Source organism: Symsagittifera roscoffensis, chromosome 4 (assembly GCF_963678635.1).
Source record: "Symsagittifera roscoffensis chromosome 4, txSymRosc1.1, whole genome shotgun sequence".
Taxonomy (NCBI): domain Eukaryota; kingdom Metazoa; phylum Xenacoelomorpha; order Acoela; family Convolutidae; genus Symsagittifera; species Symsagittifera roscoffensis.
The window spans coordinates 21,644,205-21,659,577 of record NC_087065.1 but is presented as its reverse complement, the minus strand read 5'-3'; the positions used below and the strand labels follow the sequence as shown (position 1 = coordinate 21,659,577).

At 34.3% G+C, this 15,373-nt stretch overlaps 2 protein-coding genes across 9 annotated transcripts in view; both read left to right on the top strand.

Annotated features, from left to right (window-relative positions):
* Positions 1–229: 229 nt before the first annotated feature.
* On the top strand, positions 230–4,376 carry LOC134844795 (uncharacterized). The gene is made up of 8 exons (XM_063861611.1): positions 230–257; positions 479–633; positions 957–1,273; positions 1,601–1,931; positions 2,249–2,606; positions 2,873–3,149; positions 3,635–4,226; positions 4,306–4,376. Exons 1-8 carry the CDS (start codon positions 230–232, stop codon positions 4,318–4,320), a joined length of 2,073 nt encoding a protein of 690 aa, XP_063717681.1. The 3' UTR covers positions 4,321–4,376.
* Positions 4,377–8,597: 4,221 nt separating this feature from the next.
* The window catches only part of LOC134843893 (poly(rC)-binding protein 2-like), a 49,347-nt gene continuing 42,571 nt past the window's right edge, over positions 8,598–15,373 (top strand). For 3 of the 8 annotated variants that reach the window (XM_063860228.1, XM_063860227.1, XM_063860229.1), the window contains exon 1: positions 13,612–14,583. The gene's annotated coding sequence lies outside the window, so the exon portion shown is untranslated. Of the gene's footprint in view, positions 8,971–13,604; positions 14,584–15,373 lie in introns of those variants that run through there. The other 5 variants (XM_063860222.1, XR_010162622.1, XM_063860218.1 and 2 more) reach the window with 5 other exon arrangements.

Below are 15,373 nucleotides of genomic sequence, written 5' to 3'. Positions count from 1 at the left end.
GTTTACAAAATGGCGCTAAAAAACTCAAAACTACATTTATTTGAGTAAAATTAAGTTTTCACGGCTTAAAGTAAGATTAAATAAGCTATTGTAAGCCTAAACGCTCACACCATATTAGCTCAAAATTAGACCAAAAATCAAAAAAAATTCAAACCGGTTTTTCTCGACACTTGGAAAAATAATTTGAATTTTTTTACGGTCTTCAAATCACGATTGAAAGATCTTCAATATGATATATCACTCAACCCAGTCCGATGGTTATTTGTGGTAGCTGATTTTGCGTGGAAAATGAAAAGAAAACAAAACAAATGGAAACTAAAACACACCCGAATACAAAATTCCGGCTCGTTTTTCAAACAGCCGGAACAAAAAAAACTAAGATGCACCCAAATACAAAGTTTATCTCCATTTTCAATGGTCGGAACAATTATACGCCAACTATCCTAAAGGTAGACTTAATATACGCTACTCTGTTTAGTTGAGGCGCTGTTGTTCACGTGGGAGCACCTGCAGCTGACCAATGACTCATTCGCCCTGGGGGTGAGCGACTTCGTGCACCACAGCGGGGGCAGCAATGAGAAGCCGATTGCAGACGAGTTCCTCTCGACAGTGTCTCACAGAGTGTCCATACAGGCCTCCTATTCTTCATTGTTGAATCTCATTCAAAAATTCAAATAATTGGCAAATTTATGCCCTAATTTTCTTATAATAAGCAGTTCATTTATAACATTTTTTTTCTTTTTTATTATAAACTTCATTACTTTCATTTGGTTTTTCAACTGAATTGTTTGTATTTTGTCATCAAGAAACTTTGTCTGCAACAGCTAATGATGTTTCTAACCAGATGACGGCCTCATTTTGAAAGTCAATTAGGCGATTTTTCTTTTCTCCAGGTAAAAAAAACTGAGCAAAATTTATGTCTAAGCTTTTCAATGAAGAATAGGAGATTTTTATAGTCTCAACCAGCTTCGTTCTCGCTTCTCTTCACCAATCACAAAGTGGCTAATGTCTTCAAAAGGAACTGCACAGCTATCAACTCCGAACTGGACAGTTCGGTTCTGCGTCTGCTCGAAGTAATGATACACATGCTCTATCCAACTGCAGAGATGATGGAGAAGTTGAAAAGGGGGAAGAAGTGTGAAGGGAATGGGGGTAGTAGGGCAAGTGAGTGGGAGAAGTTTAGTGAGAAGGAGGGGGGCATTGAGCACGAGGATGAGTCTTCGCTGGGTGGGACTAGTGGAAGTGTGAACACGTGCAATCTACCGGAGCACAGGTTCGTTGAAGTTATTTCGTTTCAAATCTATCTGATCAACGTTTAATTGGTTATTTTCCAATCCAAAAAAAAGATCAAATAAATTTTTTTTACTGAACAAAGTTTTAATAATCGCTTTAGTGACTTTTTTGGTCCATTTAAATTGAAACATTTTATTTATATATAGCGTGGTAGTTGCTCTCTATTTGTTTTGTTTGAGCTCTGATGCATTTATCGTGTCATGAAATTGTATTTATAAAGAGCTGACCAATAGTTTCCTGACTGACTGATCCAGCCGACCCTTTTTAAGTTTGGGCTCATTGCATTTATCACTACTTTTTGCAACAGTGCTCGTTCTACCTCGGAAAGCGACAGCAAACGACCGGCAGTTTCGCCAAACGCACTAAATCCAGGTCCGAGTTCTAGTTTTACTTTCCCCGAAACAACTCTCAATCCCCGCAGCGGACACATCTCGTCTAGCAACAGAAGCGACTACTCACTGAATAGTAACTCAGTGGTGAATTTCAACTGTTCGGTTGAGACGTCGTCTTTGAGTGGGAGTGCTTTCGAGATGTCAGATAGCACCTCCTCAGTCGGAAACGGGGCACGAGATAGCACCTTTTGTCAGTCAAGAGTGATGGCCAAGGAGAATAGAAGGGACATCTTCAAAGTGTTCCAAGTTTGCTCACAGTTTTGTTTCGGCATTTATTTGACAATAAATATTATTTTTTAGTCATATATCTCGACTACTGAATGGTTTTCCTGATATATTTTGATAAAATTGATAAATTTCAAAACAATATAATTTGATAAAACTTGAAATCGAAACTTAAAACTTTTTGTTTGAAGGTGATTTATAATTTAAAATTTCAGCCAAGCTTAATATTTAACTAATCACAGATTTTAAAACTAACGAACTTGATCAAAAAACCAAAATTGTTAAATAAAATTGTAAGATAAAACCTTACACGGTGTGTTCATTTCAGTGTATTTAAGGACTTGGTAGAATCGCAAAATCACATGTTCCGGCTTTGTCTTCCAGTCTCCCTCCCTTCAAACCTCTTCACCAACCCCTCCTCCACATCTTCTTCCGTATCCTTCCAACTAGCCGACAACAAAGTCCCCTCCTCCAGCCTAGTGCACTGTCACGTGGTATTCCTCAAACCCTTCCCAGACGATGACGTGGTGATGGTGTTCGGATGTCCTGCTCACGAGAACTTCATGCGGGACATCTCATTCGGAGTTGAGAGGGCCATTCGCTTATTGCAGATGTACACCTCACATCTGAAGAAATTATCATCAGCTGCTGGAGCTGACCTTGAAAAAAAGGAGAAAATCGAGTTTTTCGCCAAAGGTACAGGAGAATAGTTTTCATCAAAAGCTCAACAAAGAACGTTTTGTTTTAAACCAAAAGCTCTTTGTTGTAGATGCCCTGTAGTCGGTTTTTCGGTTTTTAAAATCAAAATGATTTATGGATTTTATGGACGGAATTAATTAAAGCTAAATGGAATATCAAATCAAGTTTGATATCGTATCGCTATCAGAAAAAATGCACGCAATTGTTTGATTTTTATGCCTGTGCACAAATATGATATCCCTTATAGTTTTGTTTATTTTCAGAAATAGGCGTATCATTCCAGTTTGTTTTGGATGAGCTCGAGAAGACTTCTGACTCTCGCAATTTTGTCACTCTGGCAAATGAAAGCTTCCAGAAAATAGCTCTCAACTCAAGCTACTCTTCAGACATCAAACACACCAAAAGTCTGGATGTTCTGAATGCAATGAAATACTTCTATGAGAAGTTGTTTTGTGGTCCCTTCTTCGGAAGAAGTTCAATGAAGATGCACACCTTCAAACAGCACTTTAATTCTCTTTCCAAGTACATCATCAAACTAAGGTATGTTTTTCCAGTATTTCACTTATTATCTCCTTTTTTTTGTTCAGCGAAACTTAAGCAAACAATAAGTACAAATAATATGATTTTTTTTAAAATTCTCAAGCACAGTATTGTAAAATCTCGAAAAAATGATCTGTTTGTGAAATCCACTGGGACATCTTTACAGCTCGACAGAACTTTTAACCAAACGATTTCAATATCTAAAGAGAAAATTATTGGCCCGTTTTTGCTACACCTGCACACAGGGGAGGATTGGGGAGGGCGTTCTTTAGGAATAGTGTTCTGCATAGACCAAATCTATTTCGTCGGCATAAGAAAAGGTCGACAAAATATTCGGAATTGTTTTGGAAAATCAACCCCCCCCCCCCCCGCGAAAATCCTAGATCCGCCCTTGTTTGCACATCAATCTTATGTTCATTTGCTTAAGCGATAAATATTTCATTTATTTTTTAATGCAAGATTGTGATTGGTTCTTTTTTTTGTAGAAAGGAGTTTACGGGAGTCTTTGCTCTGTGCCCTGAATTGGTTTACAAAAGAACAGAAATCCAAACCAAGAAATGGCTGTCACGTCAGCTACGATACTACCCCTCACTCGTATATTTCATACACATCAACAAGAGATCAGAACTGGTTCTAAAACCTTCTTTAAAAGGAAACCGACGTCAAAAAACGTTCTTCATAGAACACTTGAAAATAGCTTTGAACACTGGTAGATACCTACTTGAGCAAACCAGCGCAACTGAAGATGTTATATGGCGAGATGCTAACTTCGTTTTTACCTATCAGTTTCTATTGGGTTCGGGAAAAACCCGAGTGCCCGATGAGAGTCTTCAACTACGAAGACGAAAAATGACCGGTACTCGGCAACTCAGCTTCGACACAGATGATCGAAGTGTTCGAGAGACGCAGGCGTTTTCAAGTGCAAAAAAACGATCGCCATTGAGTGTTGACAGTTTGGACGAGCTGTTTCTATACGAGATATTTTGCGTGTTTTTGCCGGTTTGCAGACCGGGTCTGGCTATCAACTGGTCTCTTATGCTCCATCAGAAAATCTGGGAATGCTTCTACAAAAACAGAGTACTGTAGTTCGTTACTTCACAAAAAGTTCAGTTTTTCGTTTCTAGTTTTTAAGGAAGAGAGATTTTTTCTGTTTCAGGGAAACGATGTGTAAATTAGGGATGAAGAAAAAGACTTGTGCCAATTGCGCAATCGAACTTTTAACGGAGCTGCCAAACTTAAAAAACTGATCAGCTATTTGTGAACCGAGAGAATTAAGTTAGTTTTTCGAAAAAAAAATTTAATGAAATTATACTCGACTACCAAAGAATTAGAATATTATAGTCGGTTCAAAAAACGCAGTACTGAATACAATAAAATAATTTAAAAACTGAAAAATTGCGTTTGATTGAAAAATTGCGTTTGATGGATGAATTTCAAAGAAAAACAAAAAATGTATGTCAAATAACTCAACCAAAAACAAATCCAATGAAATTGAAGGGCAGCTGGAACATTCAGATCTTCACCTTGACTTGAGCAGTCTGTTTGTCAATTCAGTTTACGGATATATAATTTTTATTCCAAAAGTTACACAAACTGAAACTAATATTGGAGCTTTTTCGACAATAGCTCCATCTTGTTGCGTGAGATTACGACGATTGTTCCAATTTGTTGAGTGAGAATGATTGCCTCATCATCACAAGCAATGAGCACGGATAATGGCCGGCCTTGAACTAGCGAACTTTTTGTCGGAGAGGCGGAAACCTGAAGCGGAAACCAGCTATTGTTTCGCCGCTCCTGAACTATTTTTAGAGAAGCACTGAAAGCTTATCTAGCTCGCAGCTCAAAGCTTTATTGAGTTTTTGTTATGCAGGCAAAATATTCACGGTGAAAAAATAACCCGCACTGACAAATTTGAGATTGAAATTGCTTTAAATGGATTTTATGCAGATACTATACAGTATAAAAAGCGATTTACGATAGCTCATTTATATAAGTAAATCAATTTAGAATGGATTAAATGGATTTTAAAGGTAGAAAAAAAATCGATTTTATTAACAAAAATACAAAATTTTCCGGTAAAATGTTGTAACAAGTCATGCAACATCAAAAACTGAAACTTAAAGAGGACAGATAACGGTTTTCTGGGAGGCATCGAGCGTCTACCTTTGTGAATTTGTCTTAACTTTTGTAGTCCAGTAAAAATGTGAGACTTTCAATTTTTTGTTCAGATTTTATCATAAAACTAGTCATGTTCGGTTTTTGATGCTCTAGCTCATGATGCTTACAATAAAATCATAACAAATCATGAAAAACTTTGCCGCTGATACCCGATTCTTTCTCAATAAAATGAGTTTTGAAATAAAAGAGTATTGCAATCGTGTGCTAGACTTTTCCAGTAAATAACTTTAGGCACAGAATGTTCAAAATTATAAAAGCTAAATTTAGGTTCAGTTTTTAAAAAATTATAATTTTTATGTGTCTCCGGCGCAATTGGTCTGGAAGTAACGAATACCTCTAGGACGGCAAAAATCCTTGGTTCGAATCTGACAAGACCTGCTTTTTTTCAAACGGGAAATATTCCGTTTCACAAAAAAATTGTCGGCTCATTATTTGTCTGCTTATGTTTTGTCGTCGTTGTTTACATATTTGTGTTTACATATAATGTTTGTTTTTTGCTTAAAATTTTGTTCTCCCCAAGTGAATTCGGTTTGCTTTTTATCGGCTTAGTCACCTAATTTCAATTCGTTTCAAAGAAAATAAAATTTTACTGCTCACCTTTGGGTCGAACAAAATGCTTAAAATCTTAATAGAAATTCTAATTCAAGTTTTTCTTGACAACAATTTTTTTTCTACTTCAATGTTTTTTCTTTTCTCTCGGATTATTAGGTTTTTGTACTATAAAATATCGGTTTAAGGGCCACATTGCGACTTTCGAGGAGCAAAAAAATGTGTGTGCGTGTGTCTTAATTTTTTTCGGCCTAGAGAGTTTTTGCCAAAGTATTTTTCTGCTTTGTAACTGTTCGGTAAATTTTCATCTGATGCTTATTTCACGTACCACTGTCTTGGCATGTTATTCTTCAATTTGAAAACTAGCCTTATTTTTTGATAGATCTTGTTTGTTCGACATTTTCTAATTTAATTTGATGTTTTTCTGACTCAGCGGCTTTCTTGTTTTGTATCACCAGCGGTGCGAAGCTCATTTTTGCTTCTGTGTGCAAGAATGCCGCGCGGTAGTAAAGATTTTTAGTACTCCAGACAAGACAATTATTTTCAAAGAAAAAAAAACCATTATGAGTTTTTCGTGTGAAATTAGACCTATTTTTGCATACCCTTATATAATATATTGAATTTGAATCAGCAAAGCTAAAAACTCAGCAACGATGTTTAACCACTTAAAATTGTTTTAGTGGAAAAAAAATTCAGCCTCAAACAAAAAAGGGTGTTTTAGTTTTGGGTGTTTTAGTTTTTTTGTTTTCCACGCAAAATTACCACAAGTTATCATCATAATGGGTCAAGTTATATATAATATTCAAGTCCTTTCAGTCGTGATTCGAACAATCGTTTTCAAAAAATGTCCAGAATTGAAAAAAAAAATCCCAGTGTCGAGAAAAGCCTGTTTGAAAATTTCGAGTTTCAGTATGAATTCGAGCAAATAATATGAGTGAGTAGTTTGACATTAGCTCATTTATGCTGTGAAAATTTAGTTTTACTCAAATGAAATTAGTTTTTTGAGTTTTTAGCGCCATTTTAGGAACCAAAATTTTAAAAGTTTTTAAAAGTTTTCAAAATATTTTTATCATATTTTTTTGTTCTTCTAGACATTTATCTGCAAAAATTGTTTTCTATTTGCCTATTTTACTATAATTGCCGAACATGCTTGAGTTATAGCATTTCGTTCAGATCAGACCATGTAGAATTTCATTTTCATTTATCAGACAAAAAAACTACAATAATTGAAAAAAAAATCCTAATTTTTTTGTTGGAATATTCTGTGCTATTTGCACTGTATCCGTCGGTCTTTATTTTTTGTTTGAGTTTGTCAGGTTTTTCTTTTATTGTAATATTTTGTGATATAGATTGCATTCTTTTTGATACTTGTCATTGTTAGAGAAAAAAAGATTGCATAAACCCTTTTTAAATAATTCATGGAAGACTAAAACTATTAATAAATTTTTGAAGAAAAAATCCTATGGTAACTGCAGGATTTATTTAGAAAAAAATCGACGTGTTCAATCGAGTGCAGCAGAACTTATCCGCAAGATTACTCGTCATTCGTGAACCAACTTTAGTTACTCTGCATTGGTGCGTATTGATAGCACGATTCACTTTAAAATCCTCTCCTTCATTTATCATACTTATCGTTCTTTGAGGATTCCCAAAAGTATTAACGCCCTATTCACAAAACCAGTACGTAGAATTCTATTGATGCTCAACATGTTGTTGTATTGAAGTCAATATTTTTAAGTGTCGCACTACGTTTGGAACGCGATCTTTCTCAATTGGTGGTCCAAAGTTAGGGAATGACCTTATTTTTTCTCTTTTTTTTCAGCGTTACTCACTGCCAGGTTTACTTGGCTGATTCTATTTGGCAGTTACATCTTGAAAAAATTCACATAACAGTGCTGTACAGTGAAACAAAATTTTTAAAAAAATTACCAAACATGCGGTGTTTCCTATATAAATTGAAAGACTTGAGGAAGAATAAAGATTTTTGAGCTGAGAATTTTTTTAGCGTTTATGCCGACATCCAAATCACGGTGGACAAAACTGTAAAGCGACACCACTCCGCGAACTCATTTACTGTGGTTTGATTTGGCTACCATTGTTTTTGCTTTAAAAAAATCATACCAGCATCCAAATTTCCTCGACATACGTATCAATCTTTAAAGAACCGGAGTATTGAGGCAATTTTGTCTATTAATAAAGTTGAGAAAATTAAGTTATATGAAGATACATCATGATTTTTGATTAATTTGAGAGTGATGCCTGCCTTCAACACCTGTGCGTTATATTGCAAATTATATCTGGCGCCGGTAACAACTTTTCGCACGCTGATTGCATTACAAACTGATTTAAGTCAGACTCTTTTAATTGGTATTAAGAGGTTTTTTACACGGCAAATGTACAAACAATGAGAAAATCATTTAGATAGTTAACAAAAAATTGCGAAGTGCTTGTTGAAAATGACATGACGAACTAAGAACAATAAGTACTTTCAACATGCAAGAATGGCGAACAGCTCCCCCTTTTGTTTTATGTATTGTGACAAAAAGTGACTCTTAACAAGTTTGGAGAGCGATTCAATTAGTTAACGAAGTGATCATAACACACCAACTTAAGATATTTTTCAGCAATTAGAATGACCTGTGAAAAGTTATGCAGTTGCAATTAAACACAACACCTCTTTAAATACATATACTAGACATATGTTCTGTTGGTACTTTTTAATAACTTGTACTAAACCATTGTTTTTATGGCTTTTTGTCTGTGAGATCTGTTACTGACACCATATAAATGATAGTTTACGTCTAATAGTTACCATTCAAAGCTTTTCTTTTCTCGTGGCTGTGAATGTTCGCCGAAGGGGAAATATGTTAACAACTTTACTGCGAAACTGTAAATCGGATCTTTCATTTCTGATAAATTACACAAACGTCTGTTGGTTCCGCTGAACCGTTTTGTTAGTTGATACCATAAATTTTATTATACCCTCACTTTTAATTGGCTTTTTTGGTTCAGTAAAAATATTAGTTTTGATTTGATGCATTTCAAACGGCAATGATTGCTGCTTGCCACCGACTATCTATCTCCAGCATCATTGGTGAGTTATATTTAAAGAAATCGATTTCAACGTTTTGCTTGAAAAAGATCTATTCGGTTGAGCTTCATTGTCGCCCTGTCCATCCAAAATCTCTCTTTTACTGCTTTTAAACTTTTATATCCGTTTGTTTAATCAACTAGAATATAGCCTTTGGAGCTAGTAATTCATTTAGTATTTTTGAGAGCCAGCGCGCGCTTTAATAATAAAGTTATTAAATCAGAATCTTGTTAAAAAAATTCCCACAGATGGTAATGTTTTATTATTTCAAAACTGTGTCTGCAACAAAAAAAACTCTTCGGAAAAGTAAGATCTCTTACTGGTTAAGGAAACACGGAAATAGGAGGAGAAACTTTCGCAAATGTCTTAGTTTCGCTCCTGTTTATGGCAATTAAATGCATCTCAATTTGGGTGTGCGTTGAACACTAGAAATGGTTTAAAAAACAGCGCTCGCAATCAATGATTTAGCGCTAACCATTTACCCAAATAACTAACACTGATTCAGAACTGGAGAAATCGAAAAAGTTGAGCGACGAATTTGCATTTAATTAGCAATGAACTTTTAAATCGTGACCCCAGTAGCAAATTTCAATGCTAAAATAGCACTAATATAGCGATGAATATTAAGCGATGAAATAGAAAAGATTTTAAATTAGATTTTCAATTTTCATGCTAAAGTAGTAAAGAATAAGCAACGAGATTTTAAGTGGGCTCCAATGACAAAAAACTTTAATCAGAGTGATTCATTATAGTAAAGTCATTCGATGAAGGGCAAACCTTAAGTTTCAAAAGAATCCCCTTAAGATTTAGAGATCTCCAAGTAGAAGGAGTGTTTTTTAGGCATCAGTAGAAAAAAGTGATTTTTTGTAGGAACATTTTTACATATAAAAATTGACGAGTTAATATTTTTGTTATAAAATTAATTCAAAACTGCGCGCTATATGTGCAATTCATTGATTACATACGCTTTAGCAATAGTGCAATCCATTTTTAGCGACTCGCTCTCTTTCGTTTTGTTCAAATATCTTCAAAATGGGAAAATCAAACCTTATAAAAGCTGTAGAAAAATTCAACTTGCAAACCTTATTTTATTGATGAAGTTGCGCTGATTCATCGCTGAAATCTCTCACTCAGCGCAATAAGTTATCGATATTTCATCATTGCTGAAAAAAGTTTTAACATTAGCTTAGATGCCTCTTATTAAATCAGCGTCATTCTATAAAATAAAGCGGGAAATTTTGATCTGGAAATACACTTTTTATCAAGTGTTTTTGCAGAGATTTCAAGTATGCTGGTTTTAGTGTAGCGTTTTTCATTAAAATTTCTTAAAAAATATTGATAATCATAAATAATTTGGAGAAGCTTTTCTCCATCATAGTTTGTAGTATTCAAGGCTAATTAAATGTTTCTCTCATGTTTGGCAAAAAGAATTTTTGTTCCGACTTTCGATACGAAAGTAACGGAATATTTATGCTCGGGGTGGGTTTTTTTTTCTTCAGACAAAATTCGACTTTTTAACTAGCCATTTTTGACGGAATTTTTTTATATCATTCGAAAGCCATTGTTGTCATGAGCTTAAATTTGAAAAGATATTTCACCTGTGATCATTTTGCGTAAAGTTATGAGGGTTTAAAGATTTCCATTTTGACCAATTTGGGACAATTAACGCGCAATATAATTCGCGCTATTAACGCGTAAGCGGAGATTTAATCCGTCTTATAAATCGTTCCAAACTAATTGAACGAAGCTTATTTGCCATAATTGATTTGTTACAAGGAACAAAATCTATCTTTTTGTACTTTATATTGCGTGTGGGGGGATAATTTTTATAAAAAAAATTTCAAATTAAAAGAAAAAAATTTCATTTTTTTTTATTTCCTTAAATTTTTTATGTTATTATTGCTGCTCCATAAACCTTAAAAGGCAGTCGGAACATTCAAGGCTTCGCCCTGAGACGAACAGTCTTGTTGTGATTTGTCTTCAAAGTTTCGAGGTCTTTTTTATTTTAAATTCTGTCTTTTTTAAAGATTTTATACTGCAAGAAAACACTATAAGAAGATTTGGTACTATAAAAAAAAAGAATTTCAAAACTAAATGTTTTTTTTTTAATTTTGCTTTATGGCGATCATGATCTTGGAAATTTGCTCCAGGACTTGTTCTGAACTTTCTTTGGTTTGCGAGTGATATCGTATCAAGATATATCTGTGTTAAGCTAAGAAGAGATAACATTTTCAGAGTGTTTACCCTTGCGGTAAGCAAGGGTTTTCGAATTAGGTACTAGACTTTTTTCACGTAAATAACTTTAAATCACAATGATAAAAATCAGAATGGTACATTTAGGTTCAGTTGACAATAAATTCAATTTTATCGTGGTCTGGAGGTAACGAATATTTACACTTGGTCTGGAGGTAGCGAATATACCTGGGACGGCATGGTCCTGAGTTCAAATCTGACAGGGCCTCTCTTTTCCTACAAACTCTAAATATTCCTTTTCAAGAAACTCTCGGCTGACTATTTGTCTGCTTATGTGTTTTGTCCGCTCAGTTTCCCATCATAGAATTGTTTTTTTTTGCTGTCCACAAGTTACCTTGTAGTTACTTTCAGTGTTTTTTCTGATGTTTGTTGTTTTAAAAGTTTTGACTTCTACATTTTTTCCTGTGTGTTTCTTATCACTTAAAAATTTTCCTTCTGCGCAAATGATTTCAGCTTATTTTTAATCGGCTAATTGTCTGATTTTTAGTGGTCATAATTTAAGGAACATTCTTCTGTTTTTCGGAAGAGGTTTTTTTCTCTTTTTTTTTCAGCGTTACCCATTGCCCAGGTTTTACTTGGTTGATTTTATTTCCGACATCCAAATCACGGTGGACAGAACTTTAAAGTCACACAGATCCGAAACTCTTATGCCGTGTTTGCTTTTACCACCATTGTTTTTGCTTAGAGCAAAATCATAATAGCATCCAAATTTCCTCGACATATGTATTAATATTTAAAGAACTGGAATAATAAGTCATTTTTGTCTATTAATAAAGTTGAGTCAATTAAGTTTTATGCAGAACTTTTTTAAAATAAACATCATACTTTTCTTTAGTTCGAGAGCGCATGCCTGCCTTCAACATCTGTGCGTTATATTGCAAATTATATCTGGCGTCGGTAACAAATTTTCGCACGCTGATTGCATTACAAATTGATTTAAATCAGACTTTTTTAACTGGTATTAAGACGTTTTTGCACGTCAAATGTATAAACAATGAGAAAATCATTTAGATAATTAACAAAAAATTGCGAAGAGCTTGTTGAAAACGACATGAGCAATCAAGAACAATAAAAACTTTCAACATGCAGGAATGGACCGCGAGCGCACCCAGAAAACTGAAGAGAGCTTATTTTGACTAAATATTTTGCGCCTCAGGCAAACTTTTTGAAAAACACTTCAAAACTCCTTGAAAAGGCCACATTTTGGAAAATTATGACAAAAAAAAAGTTTTCTTTTCAGTGTGCGCTCTCCTTCAAAACTAGTTTATAATGGCGTCAAACGCGGCTTTTGAAAAGTGATAGAAAATAGCGCCTTTGTTAAAATGACAGATTTTCTTGACAACATAATTTATTATTTGTCCAATTTTGTTTGGATTTTTTTTTCAACTTTTTTCATTTTTATTTGCTTTCTTTCGACTTAAGGGGTTTGTCCTATTTTGAATTGTCTTAGTAGCCTTATAATGTTTCATATGACGAGCATCAATTGTGTGCGTTTGAGGTTGAGGGGTTCTTATTAACTTTTTTAAAGTCTTTTTTCTTGTTGTTTTTTTTTGCTTAAAGGGTTTCTGCTAAAATGTTTTCGGCTTTGTTACTGCTTGGTAAATTTTCCTACAATGCTAATTTCACATTCTATCGTCTAGTCATTTTTTTCCGAACTAATCTTATTCTTTTCGATCGATCATTTTTGTTTTGTCAATTCAATTTTTTCTCCAACTTTGCTAGTTTCTTGATGCTGTATCGCAAGCGCTAAGCTCAAAAAAAGGTCTGTCGAAAAATATAAATGACTGACCTAAAAAGAAAAAATATCATCGAAACTTTTCTCAAAAAATCCTGCGCATATAACTGACCCCGTTAGATAGGAAAAAATGGGTCGTTTTGCTGGTTAGGGGGTGGAATTCTGAGGGACTTCGATTAACCCAATTGCGACCCAGAGCTCTTGCACTTGAATCCGATAATGAAGGAACATGTGAAAATATGTCAATTGATATTCGCATTTGGTCACCAAAGTTTGTCAAAAAATATCATTAAAGGTGGCATAAATGCTGATAACTTTAATGAAAGTCGGAAAGAAACGATGCAATTTCTCATCTAACTAACTCTGATTTTTTTTCCAAATTGGTTGAATCAGAACAACGACAATCAGATTCAGCCCGATTGTGAATTAACGACATATTTGTTGTTGTTTGTGGTGTTGATTGTGTGCAATTCTAAACCATGTTCATTTATTTCTTCGCTGCTTCCTCCTTTTCTTCTTATCTTTCCCACTTTTCAGCCCCACTGTGGCGGAACAGAAACAGAAAAGAAAGAGGATGAAATTTTAACAAACACAAGACTGCAAATTGGAGCTTTTTGTGTAAAAAATGTATAATCCCGTTTTTTTCTGCTCAAACCGAATAATTATTTCCCCACTTTTGTTTGTTTTCCTTCGCTTTTGTTCCGCCACTATCTTTTTTCCATATATCTTATCGCGTACACTTTTCCCCATTTTCACTCCACTGAACATTTTCTAATTGAGCTAATTTTATCTTTTCCGTTAAAAATCCCCCACGCTTGCGCCTAATTGCCTGTTTTCCCCCCATTACTTGCAAAACATATCTATAAATCACTTTGCATACTTTTTCATTCACTTTCCCTTCAAAAAATTGCACTTGTTTTTTGTTGTTTTCCGCCATCAAACAATTGTTTCCTTCAATTCGATATTTTTAGAAGTCAAAAATCCAATTGACAAATTTGAATAATTTTTCAATTTAATTCGATTGGCATAAAATCATTTTTCTTCAAGTTTGTTGATTCATTTTTTGCCCAAAGTCTAATCGTTTTTCCCGCTTAATTGAGATTAGAACCCATAGAAGCTTTTCCTTTCTAGTGAATTATTTTTCCTCTTTGATATAAAATCTGCAAACTTATCCACTGTTTGTTTATTATTTTCTTTTTCAGTTTCAGGCGCCGCAACAATTAAATTGGTTAAATGTGCCGCGGTGTTTTTGTTTGCCCTTTTCAATAATTCTCTGAAAGCAGCAGCAAAACGTTGATAATATTTAAATTCATTTCCCTTTTACCCCCGTTGATTTAAAAAAAAAACGTTTTGCTCGTCACTTAAATTCACTTTTTCTGCTTTGCCTTTTCATCTTTCTCTCTTCCCGATCGTTAGTTATATTCGCCTGGTTGCTAAAAAAATCAACAAATCAATAATAAACACCGCACCCCTCCCCCGAGAAGAGTAGCGAGAATTTTAATCGCTTTGAACACTTTTCCATTTTCTTAATCATTTGTTGATTGATTCTAATTTCACTCACTTCTTACTTTGTTCACTCGCTCTCATCTTCTGTTCCACTTTTCTTCCCTTTTTTGTATCCTTATCTGGTAAGTGTTGCCCAAATGCTCATTCTCAAACTCTTTCTTGTCTTAGTTTCAGCGCGAAAAAAAGCTTGAGTTTGGACAAAAATATTAGCTAATAAAAAAAACCTTTGAGGAGGTTGGACAAAAAATATTAGCTAATAAAAAAAAACTTTGAGGAGGTTGGACAAAAAATATTAGCTAATGAAAAAAAAACCTTGAGGAGTTTGGACATAAAATATTAGCTAATGAAAAGAAAATAATCGCATTTTCAATTCAGTGCTACAGACACCGACAAAGACTTTTCATTCAAGGATTATTCAAATGTTGGTGAAAAAAATCGGAACTCTTTTAAGCAAACTGATTCAGCTTCCCAAAAAATTTTCCAAAAATTCTAATGAAAATTTTTTAGGAAGCTGTGTAAGCAAAATTGCATTTCGAAACTTAAAACTTAAAATAAAGTTCATTGGGAAAAACTTAAAATTAGTTGCTCGAAACATAATTTAGAGCAAAAATCTCCAAAACTGGATGTTGAGTGGTGAGTACTAATAAGCCACCCTAAATCTGCTACTCGAACAGCAGACAATTTCTCTTGTAAACCTTTCGATTTTCTTCATACCGCAGAGAGATAAAACCACTTAGCAAAAAGTGCTTTGAATCGTTGAAGTGGGAAATCAGAAAAGAAACGTTGGTTTCAAGATTGTTTTTTTTTTCACGCATAAAAACTAGTTACTCGAAAAATGTCTTATTGGGTCAAGTGTGGTATCTAATTGAGGCCAAAAAACTTTCTTATAGAGGTAAGTAGTATATAAAAACA

Bases quoted from the DNA above. Each gene is read 5' to 3' on its own strand.
- LOC134844795 (XM_063861611.1), top strand. From the start codon at position 230: ATGATATATCACTCAACCCAGTCCGATG. The intron at 2,607-2,872 runs GTACAGGAGAAT...GTTTATTTTCAG, and splicing joins AATCGAGTTTTTCGCCAAAG to AAATAGGCGTATCATTCCAG. The intron at 3,150-3,634 runs GTATGTTTTTCC...TTTTTTTTGTAG, and splicing joins AAGTACATCATCAAACTAAG to AAAGGAGTTTACGGGAGTCT.